This window comes from Triturus cristatus, chromosome 5_2 (genome assembly GCF_964204655.1).
Source record: "Triturus cristatus chromosome 5_2, aTriCri1.1, whole genome shotgun sequence".
Lineage (NCBI taxonomy): Eukaryota > Metazoa > Chordata > Amphibia > Caudata > Salamandridae > Triturus > Triturus cristatus.
In genome coordinates this window covers 713,148,846-713,166,680 of record NC_140588.1, presented here as the reverse complement: position 1 = coordinate 713,166,680, position 17,835 = coordinate 713,148,846, and the positions used below count along the sequence as shown (strand labels likewise).

Sequence of the window (17,835 nt, the reverse complement as noted above, 5' to 3'; positions counted from 1 at the left end):
TTTTCCTACTATGATTTCCCAAGCAACCCTTTCTAAATTCTTCCCTCACCTTCCCTCACATTCTTTGACTCGTCCCAAGCCTCATCTTACTACTACGATCTTCCAGTAATGCTTTCTAGACTCTAGGCTCTGTTATATTCCATATAGTTACCCTATATAGGCACAGGTAACATCGCAACATTTCACCTATATTCTTCCCTACATTACATACATAACGGTTCTTAGGGACTGACCTTTTACCTAGATACGACACTGAATTCAGAATGTGAGTTTTCCCCAGTTTGAGCCTCATACATTATGCATGAGGTTTCTTGGAAGCACAACAGGACTACCATCTCCTGTATAATATCTCTGTATAAAGTTCAGACCCAATGTCATCCTTTAGGCCGACACAGTAACACAGTAAGGTAGAACTCCTTGGGAGACCTATGGGTATACATACATCACATCTTGCTTAGAAGGACAGAGGAGACCGATACTTCCCGGCTGACACATTGACCAGAGACACTGAAGGTTCTGCATGCAGACGCTCCAGCTCGCAGAGGTCTAACATCCCTCGCAGGGTGTCTAACTCGAGACCAGGACGGGGTCCCATATTCTCTCATTCTCAAGTAATGGGGTTGACCAGATCCTAGAGGGATTCTTGGCATAACACCTACACAGATGCTAGGTACATTTAGGTAGATCTAGTTAGGGAGGCATTGTAGGAGTACGCACTTTTTATCATGTATTTCATGTACTTATATATATTCATGATGACTGTAAAATGGTATAACTGTACCATCCTTTTACTTTCATAGTACTTCTAATCATATATCTCCGCTACTGTCTAATGGTTGTTGCATCACATCCATTATACACTAGAATAACAACTGTTAAATAAATTCTTATTGACAAACGCCCAGTATTTTTATTCTGTGTATCTCTGAGACAAACTAAGTGAGCACGAGTGACTGAGCAAAATGTAGAATATTGTTTCCACAATTCTGAGGGATCAGGGTTGTCATGTTCTGAGGTTGCCAAAACCTAGTCTTTCCCCGATAAGCGGAGATTTTAGTGGCACTGTGAGCTAGCTGATACCGACAGGCTAACATACCCAGTGGGGGTGCACGGAATCAGTCTGCCACCAATCCCACAGTTTATGTTATCCAAAAGTGCAGATCCTGTTTAGGTTATATAGGAACTACACAACACCACTTCGGTCTCTCCATTATCTTATTCAATCCAACTAGCAGACTTGCATGTCCACTGCTCAAATTAACACATATTTCCTCATACTAATCCTTTTGGGGTACCAGAGTAGCGTGCTACTCGCCAAAAAACACTTCAACATCTCATCAGAGGTAGTAATTACTATATAAATACAAATACAATTACAAATGATGGATATTCACGGAAACCTGATTCCACACATTTTGTTTGTGTGCTATACAGTTTTATCAGCAAAACTACACATGTGTTAAAATGTAGTGGCCATCTCATTGGAAAATGATGTTCTGCTACACCACACCATGCTTTAGTAATATATTTGGAACAATGTGAATCAAAATGCACCCCCAGCTAAATGTCATGCCCATACCAATTTCCTGCTGTATGTTCATTGCTTATTTGCTATACTTGTTCTTTGTGTGATGCTTGAATTTTTCCAAATCCCTATGACTTCAGCTATGTTAACACTGACAGCAGAATCCGTAGTCTGAAAATTATTCCAGCACCACTGCTTCCTATAGTCTCACAAACTGCATCAGTTGCGCAGGCTGGCATTCTCCAATTTACAGGACAAGTCTGCACTTTGTGCTAGTATAAAGTCTCACAACAGTTTTCAGACTGACACTGGCACTTTCAAATAATAAACCTGAGCCATCTGATTTACATGGTTGGTCACTGTTAGTGCCTTGAAAATGAGGCACTATCCCTGATACTGAGTAAGAGATTGTGCTATACCTGAAACACACAAATTCTTTATCCTCAGTTACTAATCGGCACGTTGTGTTTATTATAAACATTTGGGGCATATTTATTGGAAAGTCGCGCAACAAGTCACCTTGCTGCACTGTGCTGCGTAACTGGGAAAGGGCAAGAATGCACTTTTAAAGTATAATGCACATTCCTGCCATTGCTATTTTGGCTGCCTAGAGCCAATGCAGGCACCCTTGCACCATGGTGTAAGGGTGCCTGTGTTCCATACAGAATTGTTTTTGTGCAGGAAGGGGCATGTTTCTGAACAAAAATACAATTCTATGAGCCTTATTCCTCTTTCTAAAGAAAGAGGAAGGAACAAGGAGACATAAATATATTTCTCCTCTTTATGCCTCCCTTGAGAAGGCATAGCTTCCCAGGTTTACCAGTTCTAGTAAATCTGGGATAGTGTCAAAATCTATGGGAGTTGTGTGGGAGCACCCAGCCAATGCCTATGGAAGGGCTTCCCAGGGCAGAATAATGTAACACAGTGATGTGTACTGTGTTGCATTACTCTAGATGTATGAAGCCAATTAGGGCCATGAAAAGTGGATTTGCATGGCTATATAAACCTCATTTTTGAGTTGTGTTGCGCATGCACAACGTTGCGTAGTGCAAGTGCAATGCAACTGGGCTCATAAATATGACCCAGCACATTTGTGAACAAGAAGGGGTGGCAGGGTCACAAGGACCTTCACATTGTGAGGGCTCTAATATGGAACAAACTTCCATAGCTGATTTGGGAGATGAAATTTCATTTGCACTTAGGAAAAGCACTGTAACATGGCTATTCACAGAGTGTGGTGGCTCACAGGGACATCAGGAGGCCATGACTATCCCATATGCAAACTTTCATAAAAATGCAGCCTGGTGTAACATGACAAAATTCAACACAAAAATGCTAAAGTGCTCATTCTAAGTGCCCAGATGAAAAACTGTGGCACTACCTCATGGGAATGTTATAATACTGTTCTGTGTTTCTGGTTTTTTTGTGCAGAGTTTTATATAGCGCAAACTTGACCCGAATCCAATCAGATATCAGAGCGCTTTGCATAGCACCAGTTACATTACATTAAAACACACATTCATTCTTACTAGGCACAGGGAGATTAAGTGATTTACCCAGAATCACAGGATGTTCAGCATCATTATCGAGACTCGAACCCAGTCCCCCAGGTCCAAGGTCGAGCGCCTTAGCCGTTAGGCCAACTCCTCTTCCCTGTTGCTTTCAGTGCAGTACTATCATGTTATTGAAAAACATTGGAAGGTTTCCCTGGATATATTTCATTGGGTTTTATGTAGAGAAATGTGTGTATGGGACAATGCCATTGAGCCCAAGTTGTAATCCTGATTCGGGTGTAACTCCTCATACAGAGGCACTCAAAATGAGACCCTTAGTCATGTGCACACCTATGAAGTTCAATGCAAATGATATGATGCAATAACATATATTACCAAACTGTTGGAGATAATTTGGGCTACTTATAGGTAGCAAAATGATTATCTTCCTGGAGAAAATTGGGAGCATGAGGAATTGAAAGATACTTTCTCTGAAGTTTTGTGGCCAAGTTCTTTGGGGAGTGATTCAAGTGCTGGGATAGTGTGTGTTAGTGGGCTCATGAGAGAACAATTAACTATTTGAGCAGGTTACTCTTTTTCAGATCTTAGAGTAAGGTTATCGGCCCACATAATAAGCATGCACACCCTCTCTGAATGAAAATGGCAGGTTAGTTGTCCTCACTCAAGGCTAAAATAAAGCTGTTAGGCTAGCGGATGTGTATGCACTGGGTTTGTGGTGCAGGTGGTGAACTGGTGCCTGTGTGCACAAGTTTCTCTGGCGCAAGATCGAGGGGTTCCTATAAGGGGTTACCAAGGTCAATGGGAGCCTGTGCGGGCACGTGGGCACTGGGCCTAGCCACATCATTTTTATTGCCACAAGTCTGGTAACACTAAGTGATCGGAATTTTGTGGATTCCTATGGATTCCAGAAGTTTCCATCACAGAAATCTTAGCAAAATGCATGATTTCATGCAAAGTTTGAGGTTTGCAGGGCCTTTTGATTAAGAAAACCTCATGGGATCCATGCATGGCATACTACCCTGGAATCTTCTGGTTGTCTGGTTTTCAAAAACATCTATGGTTAGTAGGTTTCCATGAATGACGGCTGAGCACGGCCTCATATTCCCCAGTAATCCCCATTTCTGATTTCATCACATAGCACTTTAGGGCCTTTTGTGTCGTGGGCCCTTGGGCACCATTACTATCGGGAGACATGTGGGAACTCAGGATGTTAGGGAATTTGAGGAAAATTAGGGTTTTAAGTTCAAGTTTTGGGTTTGCAGGGTATTATGGTTAAGAAACATTTGTGGGATCCATGCAAAGAAAACCACCCTGGTACTCCCCCCGGGTGTTTAGTTTTCAGAACTTCCTGGGTCTGGTAGGTGTTCCCAGGTGCCAGCCTACTCAGGGACAAAATGTGAAGCCATTCACTATTGTAAGTCAGACAATATTGGCAGTTAGCCACACTATCCTGGCCCATATGTAAAAACAAAACCCAAACTAATCAAATGTCCTCTTTATTGCCATTGGGATGAGATTCTTTAACCAGCAGAGGAGCAGAAAGACTGACACGTTAGAGATGAGGGTGGGGCCTGATGTTAGGATTGGCTAGACCAACCCTAATATTTTATTTAACAAATAGTATTCCTGTCATACAGTCGTTTTTTGGCCCCCAGGGGCAAATCGGGGGCAAATCTCCTGTTTGTCCATTAGGGGGCAAAAAGACTGGCTTGTCCAGTTTGGGAGAGGTGTGGCAAATGCCAGAGTGCAACACCTCCACCACTTTCTATTGTCCCAAAGGCAAAATACCTGGTTTCAGGTGGACTTTCCACTCCCCCAGGTGGGCAGTTTTGGGGGAACCTCCCCAATTGAGACAAACCTATCTGTCCTCATAGGGGCAGAAAGACACTATATGGCTCGATGCCAGGTTATGCCTCCCATCCTTTTGTTTGTTTTGGCACTGTTTTGAAATCCCTGGTGTTCAGAGGGCGATCTGCCCCTGGGGGAAGATTGGAGTTGGAAACCCCTATCTACTACCAGGGGGCAGAGAGTCTAAAGGGGGTGTGGATTGGGGGAGAGCATGGGTCCATACCCCAGGGGCGTCATTACCATCCCAAACAAATACTGTATAAATGGAGACCCTGGTGTCTAGTGCCCCCCATCAGGGCAGATTGGGGGTAATCACCCCCATCTTCCCCGAGGGAGGGCAGAAAGACTGTCAGCAAATTTTACTTTGGTGCGGGGCACCCCCAACCATATATGTTTTTTAAATTAAGCCTGGTGTCTAATTGGCTTTGTGCCCCCCACCCCCAGTTGGCATATTGGGGGTCATCACCCCTATCTGCACTTTAGGAGGGTCAAAAGAGTGGCAGAATATTTTTAGGGGGTATGGGCCTGGCCATGCCCATGATGGACAGCCCTACCTATATTCTTTTTAAACTAAGCTCGGTGTCTAGTGGGGGTTTGGTCCCAGGGGCAGATTGAGAGTAATCTTTTATTCTGCCCCCTAGGGGGGCAGGAAGACTGCCAGCACATTTGTTTGGGGTGAGGCATGGCCATGCCCATGATGGTCAGCCCCCACCACTATATTTGTTTATATGTCCCTGATGTCTGTGGGTTTTCTGTTCACCTGGGGAGGGGGCAGATTGGGGTAATCACCCCATTTGCTACCCCAGTGAAGCAGAAAGACTGCCAGTACATTTTGTTGGGGAGTAGGGACATGGCAATGCCCATACTGGGCAGCTCCCACTCCTATATTTTTTTTAAAATTTAAGCCCTGGTGTCTATTGGGCCTTCTGTTCCGGGCGGGGCAGATCCAGGGTAATTACCCAATCTACTCCCCAGGGAGGAAGAAAGACCGTAGCCATTAAATGTCCTCGGGAGCACAAACCCTTGCCTAAGGGGCCACCACCATCCCCAGTGTTTAGTGGGTGGATCCCTAATTGGGGATCGCTCTGCTGTGGCGATCGCAAAGTTGTGATCCACTGGGCAGATATAGCATTGAAGATGGAAGTTTATCCCCTTTCCAAAAATAACTCTCCTACCCCAATCAGTGCTCAGGGCACGGAGATATGCTCTCCGAGCATAGATGCAGTGAAAGTAAATGGGCTTGTTTTACTTTCACTTTAGTGTAATGACATCAGCATGCTCTACGCACTGATCATCATTACACTGAAAAAAAAGACCCAGGTTGATCAGGATCCTTTTCCAGAGCAGCCAGAGTTTAAAAATAATAATGAAATGCACCAGAGGGGGCTGTATTTGCCTTCCCTAGTGTCAGCTAATGGCCGACAGACACACTGGGTAGGTAGTGCTTGTTTCGCACTCAAGAGTTTAAAATCTGTAAATCCTTCTTGGACGCATTGGCCAATCCTTGGTAGTGTAATGCATGATAAGCCAGCTCTGATTAATTGTTGATAGTAGTAATTTTGGATAATACACGTCCGTTGTCAAAATGCTGATGAGTACTCTGGATCAATGTATGAATGAGTGAGCATGATGAGGTGACTTAAATAATTGATTTTATGAAGTGATTCAACTGAAGCTTCTGTTGTGACATACAAATTACCTTATTGTTTATATATTTCTTGTCAGCATTAGATTCATACAGCATTATCCAGAATGATAATATAAATAAGTTTTGGTAGCAAGGTTTATGTGAACATCCTCTTAATATGCCAGTTCAGAAGGCCCAATTCACAACACTACTTCCACATTCTAATTTGATGACAAATAGAAGCACTTTTTAGAGGCTAATCTCCTTCCTTTCTTGTGAAATGTGAAATTTGCACTCATAAATGATTTTATTTAAATTTACACATAAAATTATACCATTAAATTATACCAGTCTTGATTAGTTGTAGATGTGAGCAAATCTCACAAGCCAGATTGTAGGCAAGGTTGGGGAGACCAGCAAACGTTAGTGAACACAAATAATCTCCCAAATTGTGTGTATATGAAAAACCTTTCCATGCAGTCCCGACACGAAAAGTTACCTGGGATCTGCTCCTGTTAATAGATATTTCTGGGTGTGCAAAAAAAATTTGCTAGTTGGTGCTCTTTCTTGCATGTATATACCTATCACTGTACTTCAAAATATAGATCTTAGTATTGGGGAAGTAAGCCACATTTTTCACGATTGGTCAACTTTACTCCGCATGTAGCAGCCATGGCAAAAAGGCACCACTTTACACATATGACCCATTTTTTCCACACACAATAAGATGTGTTAAAAACAGAAGGTCTATGAAGAAGGGCAACCAGACATAAATTGCCCTAAATGCATTAAGGAATGTGAAGAAAAAAAATTCTCTAGATGTGAAACAATAATAAAAACAACGTTTTTATGAAAAACTCAAATTCAAGTTTTGATTATTTTAGTTTACAAATATTTTTATTTATTTCAAACCAAAAAAAGACAGCAATGCACATACCAAATCATAATATGTCTTCACCAATGTATGGAAGTCTCTTTTTGTCCACCATGCCCATTCCCACCATATGGTCACGTTATTCACTCCCCTTCGGTCCATCTCTGATCCTCGTATGCATTTACTTTCTACTCCAATTCAAGGTTTTTTTCTCACTCCAAATTAGTGTTAAGCTTTATTTAAAAGATACCAGCATAGTGTTACAAAACAACATTGTCTATGAAATGAAAAAACTAAGTATGATTTCAATGGCAACATGTAGTACTGAGAAGTGGGACAGTAATCCTACAAGCAGGTGCAGCTCTAATGTTCTGTATGGAAAAGTGGACCACCTCACCTTTCAAGGACTTTTATTCTCTCTTGTCCAGTTTTCTGGCATGTCAAGGAATGAGTACCTCACTGGCGTCACTAGAGGCTGAAAGAAATCCAAAAATCTACCTCCCAGATAACTGAAAACTCAGAGGGTTTACTGAAGGTTATTACAACAACTGAGCAGTACTTCTGTGGGCCAAAGAATATTTTGAGACACCTAAAATAGAAGTTTGCAGAACGGTACAGGACTACGTCTGATGATATATTGAGAGTCACACTAGAGCTTCATGGAGCCTTGGTCTACTGCAAAGATATCCTAATTATAAAGAAATGTGGTTGCATTTGCAGCACCGCTGGTTAGTCAAAGTACATTAGCTGATGGTTTGTCTTGTAAGAATCATTGAGTAGGCCTGTTAGTACCATACTTGATTGTACCTTATGTGATACCAGAAACCTTTGGAGACACTGTATTTACTATCCCTTGATTGATCAATGGCCAGATATCAACCAAATACAAATGCACAATTTGCTATAAAATAGATAAATGCAACAAAAAATAAGGCTGAAAGGAGCTCAGTACTCGGTACTCTGTACTCCAAAGATCTTGTGCAGAAAAAAAATCAAGCTTTCACTGACTAACCCACAAATCAATTGGGCCTCAAAACATCTTTATATCCAACATAATTTTGGCAAGTGATGAAAAGGGTAAAATAGACTAGTCCCAGCCTCTGTAGTCAAACTGTATCAGGAAGTACACTGTATGCTCAGCCACAATTGTTTCATCCCTATGACACAGATGAAAAATAACAAAGCCGGACATCAATTTGATAATTATAAAATACCAACTACAAAAAAAACAAAAAACTAAATTCTAATATTAATTTTATTAATTATAATCTTCCAAATATTTTTTTTTAGAACATAAATTGATGAGGGGCTTAGATGTACAATTCTAACTGGAGGCCAATAAACAGTGGAGAAAGCTCATTAATAGCAAGGTGTCAACATTTACTTTTATAACTCCAGTTCTCCAGAAACTGAGTATCCTGGCACTGAAGGAAAGGAAGAAATACTAGAATGAAAGGTTATTTTAATTAATTTTCAGTAGTTTAAGAACGGTGAAGGTTTTGCTTATCTTCCGTAAGCAGATAGGGAGGCTGCTCCAGTCCTTGGCTTTGACAGCCAAAAAAGCCCTATCATCATGTAAAGAAAGGTAGAATAGAGCAGAGCAGAATGTTCAATAAGTCAGTGACATAGAATCCTTTAGACCAGTGGTTCTGAACTGTTTGACGTCTGTGGACCCCACGTAATCATTACTATAACCTGTGGACCCCCATTAAATCGGTATTGGAATCCAGGGACCCCCACTGAGTCATTACTGGAAGCCAGGGACCACAACCTTCGCATTTCCAATTATTTGAACCATAACACAATACCCTCAATTATAGAAACAATAATTCATCAAATACACAAATTATAAAATACTTTAATTCACACACATATCTACACAAAAATCTAAAACAAATTTCTTAATTTAGTTGAGGTTATTAATTGTCCATACTGTATTCTAGTTGATTCACTTGCTCTGTTCCCACAAATGAGGATTCTTACTTAAATGTTGACTGCAAAAAAAAACTGCTTTATTTAAAAGCAGTCCCTGACATGCTTGTCTGTTGAGCCCAGCAGGCCCCCATACCTGGGAGGGCCTGTCATTCCCAATGGGCTCGCAAATTGCGAGAGGCTCATTGATATTAATGAGCCTCGCAATTTGTGACACCATTGGGAATCGCAAACAGTGTTACCAACACTGTTGTACATGCAAAATCGCGCCTTGCAAATTGCGAGTCACAAAGGACTCGCAATTTGTGAGGCGCTATTTTGCACATAGTACATCTGGCCCTTAGTTGTCCTACTTTGTATGTGTGCTGTACAACGCAGCATGCATCCAAAGTAGGAAAAGCGAGGAGAAATTAAATGATTTCTCCATGCTGTCTCTGCCTTAAGGAGGTGCAAAATGTTGTCATAAATCCCGGTCTATGAATGTTTGCAAATAGGGTTTTGCATCAAAACCCTTGGGTGGTTGCATGGAAATGGGCATGTACCATAGATGCAATGCTCCCTAATGAAAAGTAATGCAAAGCAGCAAATAATAGCAACTTTGGGTTACTTTGGAAAACAATCCAACACAAATCCTGATTTGCGCTGAATAGTAAATCCCAGCATAATAATTTGCATTGGGTTTGCATTACTTTAAACTCATCACAAAGCGTTGGTAAATCTGGGCTAAAGTGTCCTTGGTACAAATGCAGCACAAGCCTCCTTTTGCATGTGCTTCTTTGCACCCGGCCCACTTTGATATTATAAAAGTGATCTTCCAACCTCCGGAGATGCTTCCAAGTGCAGAATTCCTTTTGGTACTTAAGACTATTTACCATGCAGATGCAGACTTCCTTGCTTCCACTGTATGTGTTAATAAATGTGTAAATTGCAAACTACGTTAAGGTGGTCTAAAATGTATGCAGTCAAAGGTGGGCCTTTTAGGGCACAATTCTGGCCCAAGGAAACAATGTTGGAGTAGACTGGTCCATGGTTTATGCATCTGCCTATGATTTGAATTCTGCCCTTGCACTTGTATGAGACCTGAGAAAACCAACGTGAGGCGGGGCTCCATGACTGATAGACATACAAGGCCTTCATGGCAACAAACGGAGAGAAGGGCCCCTTTGTCAGTGTGTACCATGCACAAGAGAGAGCCGATGTTCGCTTAAGTATGCACACAATGCATAATGGAGTATTCAGCTTTAGACCTGGTAGGTTGCAAGTTAAGTATAATGGGACCAACAGTCCATATTCCCCTGCTCCCTCTGTAGGATGTAGGTCACAATTTGCAACCAGTATTTTTGCAACCAGTGTGTTATTTTGCGAACCAATCTATATAGTTATATGTCGGCTCACAAAATGCTGGTTCCTAGTGGGTCGCAATTCGACCTACTTCATGAATATTAGTCAGGTAGGTTGTAAATTGTGAGCCACTAGGAATCGAAGCAAACACAGGGATGGGGGCTTGCTTAGGTCATCAGATCACCATGTCTACAATTTCTTACTGTTAAAAAACTATGTTTTCGTCATTCTCAAGGGGGAATGGGTCCCTTAGGAATTTAGCCACAAAACATTAATACATACCACTGCAAATCAGTATTTGCAAGGGACGCCCTAAAGATGACCCTTACAAATACTGATTCGGACTTTGGTCACAAACCCAAATTTTTATTTGGTAACATGTTTGTTAACGTCTGTGAATCAGGACGTTTGCAACCGGAATAAGGCTTCGTATATCTGGCCTTTTGTGCGCAATTCCATTAATGAGAATGTTCTGAATTGAGGAAAAAAATGAAAAAAAGAAATCATGGACCCAATTCTGGAGGATGAATTAAAAAACATACCAAAACTTCAAACTGTTTTTTTAAATAGGTAATTGGAAGACTATGAGCCTGATTACAATGTTGGTCGGACCGACTTCCGCGGTCCATTTGGACCCACTGGTTGGTCCGACTGCCGGATTACAATGCATGCATCCTGTACTCAGACCGCTGAAAGACCACTGACTCTGACAGCCTTTTTCTGGCCATCGAGATAGTGGTCAGAGAAAAACAGCATCCATAGGGCAGTACAGACATCTCCGACCACTGTCTGGATTACAATGTGGGTTTAAGATGAGCCGACTGTGGCGGGCCGACCGACTGTTAATTACATGTATACATAAATATTCAAGGCTAACTGTGCTTTGGAACATCTAATCTCCACCACCTGCTCGGGATTTTCTCCTGCATAATATTACACATTTGCTGGATAATATTATACAGGCATACGACTGCAAGGTTACCTTTGAGAATCAAGCCATTAAGTACAAATTTACAAGAAGTGTTTCCTTCTGAATGAAAATAACAGTTTCACATGCCTCACTGCTCATATTCATCAACATAAAGCTGCAAAATGATATCTTATATCGGAACCTCTAGAAACAAATAATTCAATTTCTATAAAGATTTGCCTTTACAGAATACCTAAATATTACAATAGAGGTCTATGAGCCACTACTGTTGCATATAATGTTCTGGTGCTCAGCAAGCACCAGCACATTCCCTTGGCAACCTCTGCTGACATGGCACTTGTTCAAAGTAAGCAACATGGTCATGGACAATACTGTATTCTAGGGGGTCAAGGGATGCCATTCAGGAGATAGTATATGTTTTACATGACTGAGGGGGTGGGGAATGGGGATAGCAGATCAAAGACTTTACGTTTTCCAAACACAGACTGAGGGTTCACTAGTTTAGTGTGCAACATGATGCTCCTACCCGTATGTCCTAGATCTGTATACGGGGTCCCCAACAATAGACAGGAGGGGGTTAGAGACTCATACCAGCATGAATATATGTTGGACTGCCCACCCAGATTTAGACACTTAGGACATGATTTAGACTATAGCAGGAAGACTGCCATTCATCAAGGTGATGCTGGTCTTCTACACCACCGCAGCCTGACTGCTGCCTGCCAAATTAAGAGCTCACCATATGACCTGCTGATATATCTATGCCTTCACAACTAGGAATTTGTTTCTGAAAAAAGATAATGGACCCCAGACCCTGGGAGTTTCCTTGCATGGTGTGGGAGTCATTCTTGTTTTTTTTCTGTTCATGACTGCCTGGATTTACTTGATGGTGACACACAGAAAAATAGAAATAGTACAATCCACTCTGAATAGGGCAAGCGGCCTGATGCCGATAACTTTGACTGCCCCAACTTCATCAGGCCTTTGCAGTAAGTTAATGTACTCATGACTAAAAATAGAGCAGGTGGAGTGAGGATTTGGCAGGCAGGATACTGCATCAGATTTGTGCCAGAATGTTGTGTCCCCCATACTCTGAAAGAGGCACTTAGACTTTCTTTCAAAGGCCAAAGTTTACCCAGAACACACTCACACAGCATCCAATGAGATCAATACTCGGCATGTTAGACTCAGTAATCTCCTGAAATGCAAAAACTAAAAGTGAGTCCACCTGTGCTTTGTACCTAGGGGCCATATTACAGTAAAATGGCACCAACTCCCATATAAAAACCTCAAAGGTTTTGTAATATAGCTCCTCCTGTACACTATATGCACTAACGTTGCTACCGAACGGGTGTGGGGGAGGTGGCGGGGGAGCAGAGAGGGGAGGGAATTAAAAATAAATTAAAAATGAAACACTTACCTGGATCCGGCCAGCTGCCGCCTTTCCTCTGTCCTCCCCATCCCCTTCCTGGCTTCTAGGGAAGCAGGAAGCACCCAGGGTTCCTTGAGCCAATCACAAAGTTGCAATGCAGCTTTGTAATTGGTCTGAGTGCCATGGTTTAGCGCTCAGTAAGGGAATGGGACCCTGGGCATGTTCTCCACCCAAGTTGTAATGCAGCCTGGGTGGAGTACATGCAAAGTGTGCAGACATTTTAGCCAGCCCAAGAGGGCTGTCCAAAATATAATGCGCACTATGAAGTGCTACCACTCCTCCTACAGCCTCTCAGCCTCTAAACAGCCCAGAATCAGCCTGCCCCGAAACAACTGAGCCAGTACGTTAATATAATTTTACTTTTCAGTTTTTAATTGCTCACTCAGTGAGGAGTGGGCCTTAGCCGAGGAGCCGTCACTGACTATATGTACACAATCTCTTGTTTTGATTACACTTGCCACATTCGGAACCTCTTTGTCCTTTACAGTGATGCGTAACTATAAGAAGTTACTTCATGATCTGTCTATACCGGTTTCACAAGCTGAAAAGAAACATTTACCAAGATCATCAACATGTCGCCCACCCTTCCAGCAGTGCATCTGTATGGAGGTCCCAGCCCCTGTAAATGCCCCTTCTGTTTTTAGTGAAAACAAACTTTTAAAATGTGCGGTGGGGTAAGGTGGAGTGAGCAATCATGATAAATAGCTTTTGAGTGTGACTGCCGTGGCTGTGTTTTCTCATTTATATTTCGTTTGCAATATTAGACTTGTCGGTCCAAATAGTCAGAAAAATAGTTTTTTTCTGTAAGATACACAACTTATTAACGATTAAAATACCTAAGGTATTAATGACAGTCAGGCCGTCTTCATACATAATACTGTATGTTTTCTGTTCAGGATTGTGTAGTTTCTGGTTCCTTTCCAAGGAAGCATGCCAAGTTCACTGTTCCTTTTCCCTTTAGTCTCCTGCAGACCAGTGTAAAAAGATCCACGCAGGAGATGAAGTGATCCAGGTGAATCATCAGACGGTGGTGAGTACCTCAATTGCCTTACTGTCCGTGCAATACAGAGGGAAGCAAACATACAGTATTCATGTGTCTTTATACTAAGGACCTGATTATGACTGGGCAGGTTACATTCCAATCCCTATCCAAAAAGGAGTTTTTATAAGGGATTAGAATTCAGATTAGATGATAATTACCCCAACCTGGCTGTTTTCCTTCTAACATATTTTACCAGGTTGAATTTATCATTGGGAAATGGCCTAGTATAAACGGCAAAGCATGCAGATGTCAGTGGATACGTACCACATCTGCATGTTATCTCCTATTCTACAGCCAAAGCTCAGTATAGGAGGTATCTACTCAACTCGCACCACGGTATTGGTGCCTAATCCCACCCCAATCTGCCACTCTCATGATCAGGACCTAAGTGAATAAATAGGTGCAATCTAATACTATCTGAAGAACTTTTAAGATAACTGCATGGTTTTTCCAATGTTCCAGTTAAGGGACCATTACGGTTTGTTATGAGGGTAGGACTGATCCAGAATTTGCAGAAAACATGTTAAAAAAAACGTGTGTGTTGTACCAATAAAAAGAAATAAAACCAGTACAAAATGAGTGTTAGGGCAGTTCAAATCGTATTCATTATGCAATAACATAAACATAATCTTCAGTGTCTTTCAGAAGCTTTACCTTAGTTGAGCATTTTGATGTTTCTTTCCCTTCTCTGGTGACAATTTGAAGAAATAGGCCATAGACTAAATTTCAGAACCGGCAATATGAGTGTGACCAGCCAAGATAGCCTAATTGTGTGAAATGAAACATGTGTAATAGCTCAGTGAAGTTCTAAAATCAGTGAAAAGTTACTTAGAATGGAAAATCCGTTTTCTGGCCTTTTTGCCTCAAAATATTTGCCTGTGAGATTCACATGTTTTACGGAAAATTATTTTTGTTTTTTGTCACAATTTTTTTACATTCGCTAATCAAATACAATAAAAATGCTTACATTTAATCTAATCTTTAGGTTTTGTAGGCAGTGGTCCATGGGGCCAACTCTCACAAATGTGAAGAACCCCAATAGAGGCTATATATTGAGGAACATCAACGTGTTAAGGAACACAGAAACGGTGCACCCCTAATAAAGACACGTTACTTAAAGTTAGAACATTTTTGTAACTGAATACATAATAATAGAGTAAGTTTCTGAAAGGTTGCTAAAGTCCTATTTATAAAAAAAAGACATTCAAACTGAGAGAAATCTGAAATTATAATTACTTAATAAACAAATACACAACTTCTCAAGACAACGCATTATGATGAGAAATACTGTTAAGATTCTCAATTGCGATCAAAAATCCATGTATAAAACAAGTGGTTAGGAAAAAAGGGTAGCAAGTATTGGAGCGTTGTATACAAATAAAGTTAATAGTAATGAGGCAAAATTTTGTTTATTTACAACAATTTTTGTTTGGACGGTGTTAGAAATGGGATTCCTGGTTGGCTGAAATATGCACCCAGGAACTGCCAGGCTAAATACACACTAAAAAATAGACTGTGCAAAACCTCTGGTATCTGGGGACAGAGGAGGAAGGTTTATCTAAAGAAGCAATGTGTAAAGTATTAGAGCGACACACCCACTAAGTAACACAAGACTCCACACACATTAAATAAAATAGTGTATTATATTCTGAACAAAACAAGACTAAAACAACAAAAATCCAATATATAGAAGTTAAGATATTGAATTCATGGAATAAATGCAGAAAAGGACTTAGAAGAAAGTAGCGATAAAAAGGTTACTTCAGGTCATGCTGAACCAGGGCAAAGTCAAAGTTTGAGCCCACTGTTATGGAGCGCCAGCCGGCTACAGGATCCACACAGGCCCCGGTAAAGAAGGTACCGTTTCTGGTTGCAAACAAGGAGATGTGTTGATGTGAAGTACTGCAGGGGCAGGATGCGTCAATCTTCTCCGCGCAGTGAAGGCGATAGTTCTGAAGACGGGTGGAGGAGTGGAGGGGCCTTGAGCAATGTGCCGGATTCTGCCACGCAGTCGAGAGGATGCATCGAACTCACCAAGCTGCCGTGGCCGTGATAATCTATCCGATGCGTCGATCTCTGGAGGCAAAGCGCTGATTCTGTGGTGATGTGATGTGCTGTGTTTACTCCCTCAACCGGGTTGATGAACCGTTTCTGCCACACGCAGAAATTAGATGCTTCGAAATCCATGTTGCAAACATGTGGGTCACTTCCAGTGAGACAGGCACAGGAGCAGGGGTAGAGACTTTGATATCCCTGGAACTCAAGCAGCAGGAGGCAAGGCAAAAAGCCCTTGGAGATCACTTGGAGTGAAGGCAGAGTCCAGCTCTCCTTCAGTTAGAGAGCAGCAGGCAGCAGGGCAACAAACAGTAAAGCAGGAATTACAGTTCAGCAGTCCAGTTGAGTCCTTTAAGCGGCACAACAGTTTTTCTGGCAGAGCGTATTTACAAGTCCAGCAGTGTCTGATTTTAGGGGGGTCATGGACCCAGTACTTATAACCAAAAGTGCCTTTGATGTGGAGGTCACTTCAAAGCAGCTCTCTGAAGTGCAGTAATATCCCTTTCAACCTAGTTCTGTCTTCCAGGCTATCCGTGGGGAGTAAACAGTCCTATGTATGGGGACAGGGCACTGCCTATTTAAGTGAAGTGTTAGCCCCTCCCTTCCATCCATCCCAGACATGGCAATCAGAATGAGAATGTATATAGATGGGTATTCAGTCACACCTATCCTTCTTGTGTTGTGACTGTCCAGAAGTGTTGCTGTCACCCACCCCAGACGTGTATTGGAGACAGGCCATCAGTCACACAGAGCAGTAAGTGTAGAAAAGTGTCTACTTCCTAAAAATGGCATTTCTCAAACAGTAATGTTAACTCCTACTTCTCCAGTAAGGAGGATGTATCATTACTAGTCCAACGATATGAAACATGAAAAAGCTACTCCTCTCTGATCAGGAATTACAGCTCCAAATTGTATTAATGCATTGACAATGCTAGCCTATGAGAAGGGTAAGCCTCACAGTAGTGAAAAACGATTCTGGATGTTTGTTACTACCAGGACATGTAAAGATTTAACACACATTTCCTATCTTTTACGTACATGGCACTCTGCCCTTATGGTTATTTAGGGCCTTCCTTAGAGGTGACATTTGTAATAAAAAGGGTATTTATGACTTTGGCAAGTAGTTTTAAATGGCAACTCGAAGGGATAGTAAACTACACACACAGGCTCTGCAGTGGCAGGCCTGAGACAGGTTTGAAAGGCTACTTATTGGAGCAGCAAAATCATTGCTGCAGGACTACTACTAGCATTTGACTTTCAGGACCTGGGTATATGGTATACCACTTTACAAGGAGCTTACAAGTCAATCAAATATTCCAATCAGGTACACACCAATGTCACCATGTTTAGGGGAGAAGCACATGCACTTTAGCACTGGTTAGCAAAAAAGAAGAATGCAGCAAAAAGAGAAGGCAAATGGTTTGGAGTGACCCTACAGAGAGGGCCATTTTCCAAAATGGGGTTTGGTGCTTTCATTGTTTTTTGATATCTAGAACGTCTCAAAGGAGACTAAAACGTAGACTTTCTCAAAGAAGATATCTATGTCAGTCTTAACTGATTAAATCCTTTACAGTAGTTTAAAAATAATATGTAAGTGGTCCTCCTGCCCTTGGTCTAAATGATGCATTTTGGTTTGGGGACTGCTTCATGTGCCTTCATCAGGTTTAGGATCTGTGGGACCATGTTTAGGTTGATCAGGGGGAATATGTATAAC

The 17,835-nt window shown here is 41.7% G+C and overlaps 1 protein-coding gene across 1 annotated transcript in view; it reads left to right on the top strand.

Moving 5' to 3' along the window:
* LOC146829166 (connector enhancer of kinase suppressor of ras 2-like) overlaps positions 1–17,835 on the top strand; it is a 1,989,112-nt gene that overhangs the window by 870,503 nt on the left and 1,100,774 nt on the right. The window contains exon 8 of the mRNA XM_085606439.1: positions 13,986–14,054. Within this exon, the coding sequence (XP_085462565.1) occupies positions 13,986–14,054 (69 nt within the window). The remainder of the gene's footprint in view (positions 1–13,985; positions 14,055–17,835) is intronic.